Source organism: Marmota marmota, unplaced genomic scaffold, assembly GCF_001458135.2.
Source record: "Marmota marmota marmota unplaced genomic scaffold, marMar, whole genome shotgun sequence".
Taxonomy (NCBI): Eukaryota; Metazoa; Chordata; class Mammalia; order Rodentia; family Sciuridae; genus Marmota; species Marmota marmota.
In genome coordinates, this window is record NW_026000229.1 from 13773002 (window position 1) to 13773515 (window position 514).

The window sequence follows — 514 nt, forward strand, 5'->3', positions numbered from 1 at the left end:
AGGGTCGGACCCATCCCCCCCAGCACCAGCGGCGCCGTCTCCGCGGCCGAATATTAGAAGTGAATTCGAGCTGCGCTTTACCTTTAGTTCCGCACTGTCCGCCATCTTGCGTCTGTCAGCGCAAGCGCAGTGAGCCTCTCCGGGGGCCGCGGCTAGACCCTCCCCTCTGGCCGGCCTGGCCCCGCCCCGCCCCGCCCCTCTGCCTCCCCGGCCCGCCCCCCTGCCTCCCCGGCCCGCCCCCGGCCTCCGCCCCGCGCCGGGCTCTCGGAGCCCCGCCCCAGGCACGTACCGCAGCGAGACAAGCACGTACCATTTAAATAATGGCGCCAAGCGGCGAGGTTTGACAGTTACTCTCTCCTCGGCCTCCCCGCCCCCATTCTCGCTCTGCAGGGGCCTCCAGGGAAGGGACCGAGCTAGAGGGACCCTGGCCTGAGCCCCGCCCCTCGGGATCGGCGGAACCCTTCGGCCAAGCTTCCATGCCTACTGTCGTAGAAACAATAATGACCCCTCCCCC

At 69.1% G+C, this 514-nt stretch overlaps 1 protein-coding gene across 3 annotated transcripts in view; it reads right to left on the reverse strand.

The window, feature by feature from the left end:
* Window positions 1-192, reverse strand: part of Pias1 (protein inhibitor of activated STAT 1) — a 129973-nt gene extending 129781 nt beyond the window's left edge. Inside the window, exon 1 of one of the 3 annotated variants that reach the window (XM_015480491.1) lies at window positions 82-192. In XM_015480491.1, the coding sequence (XP_015335977.1) occupies window positions 82-105 (24 nt within the window). In that variant the 5' untranslated portion in view covers window positions 106-192. The remainder of the gene's footprint in view (window positions 1-81) is intronic. The other 2 variants (XM_048793011.1, XM_048793012.1) reach the window with 2 other exon arrangements.
* Between the last annotated feature and the right edge of the window lie 322 nt (window positions 193-514).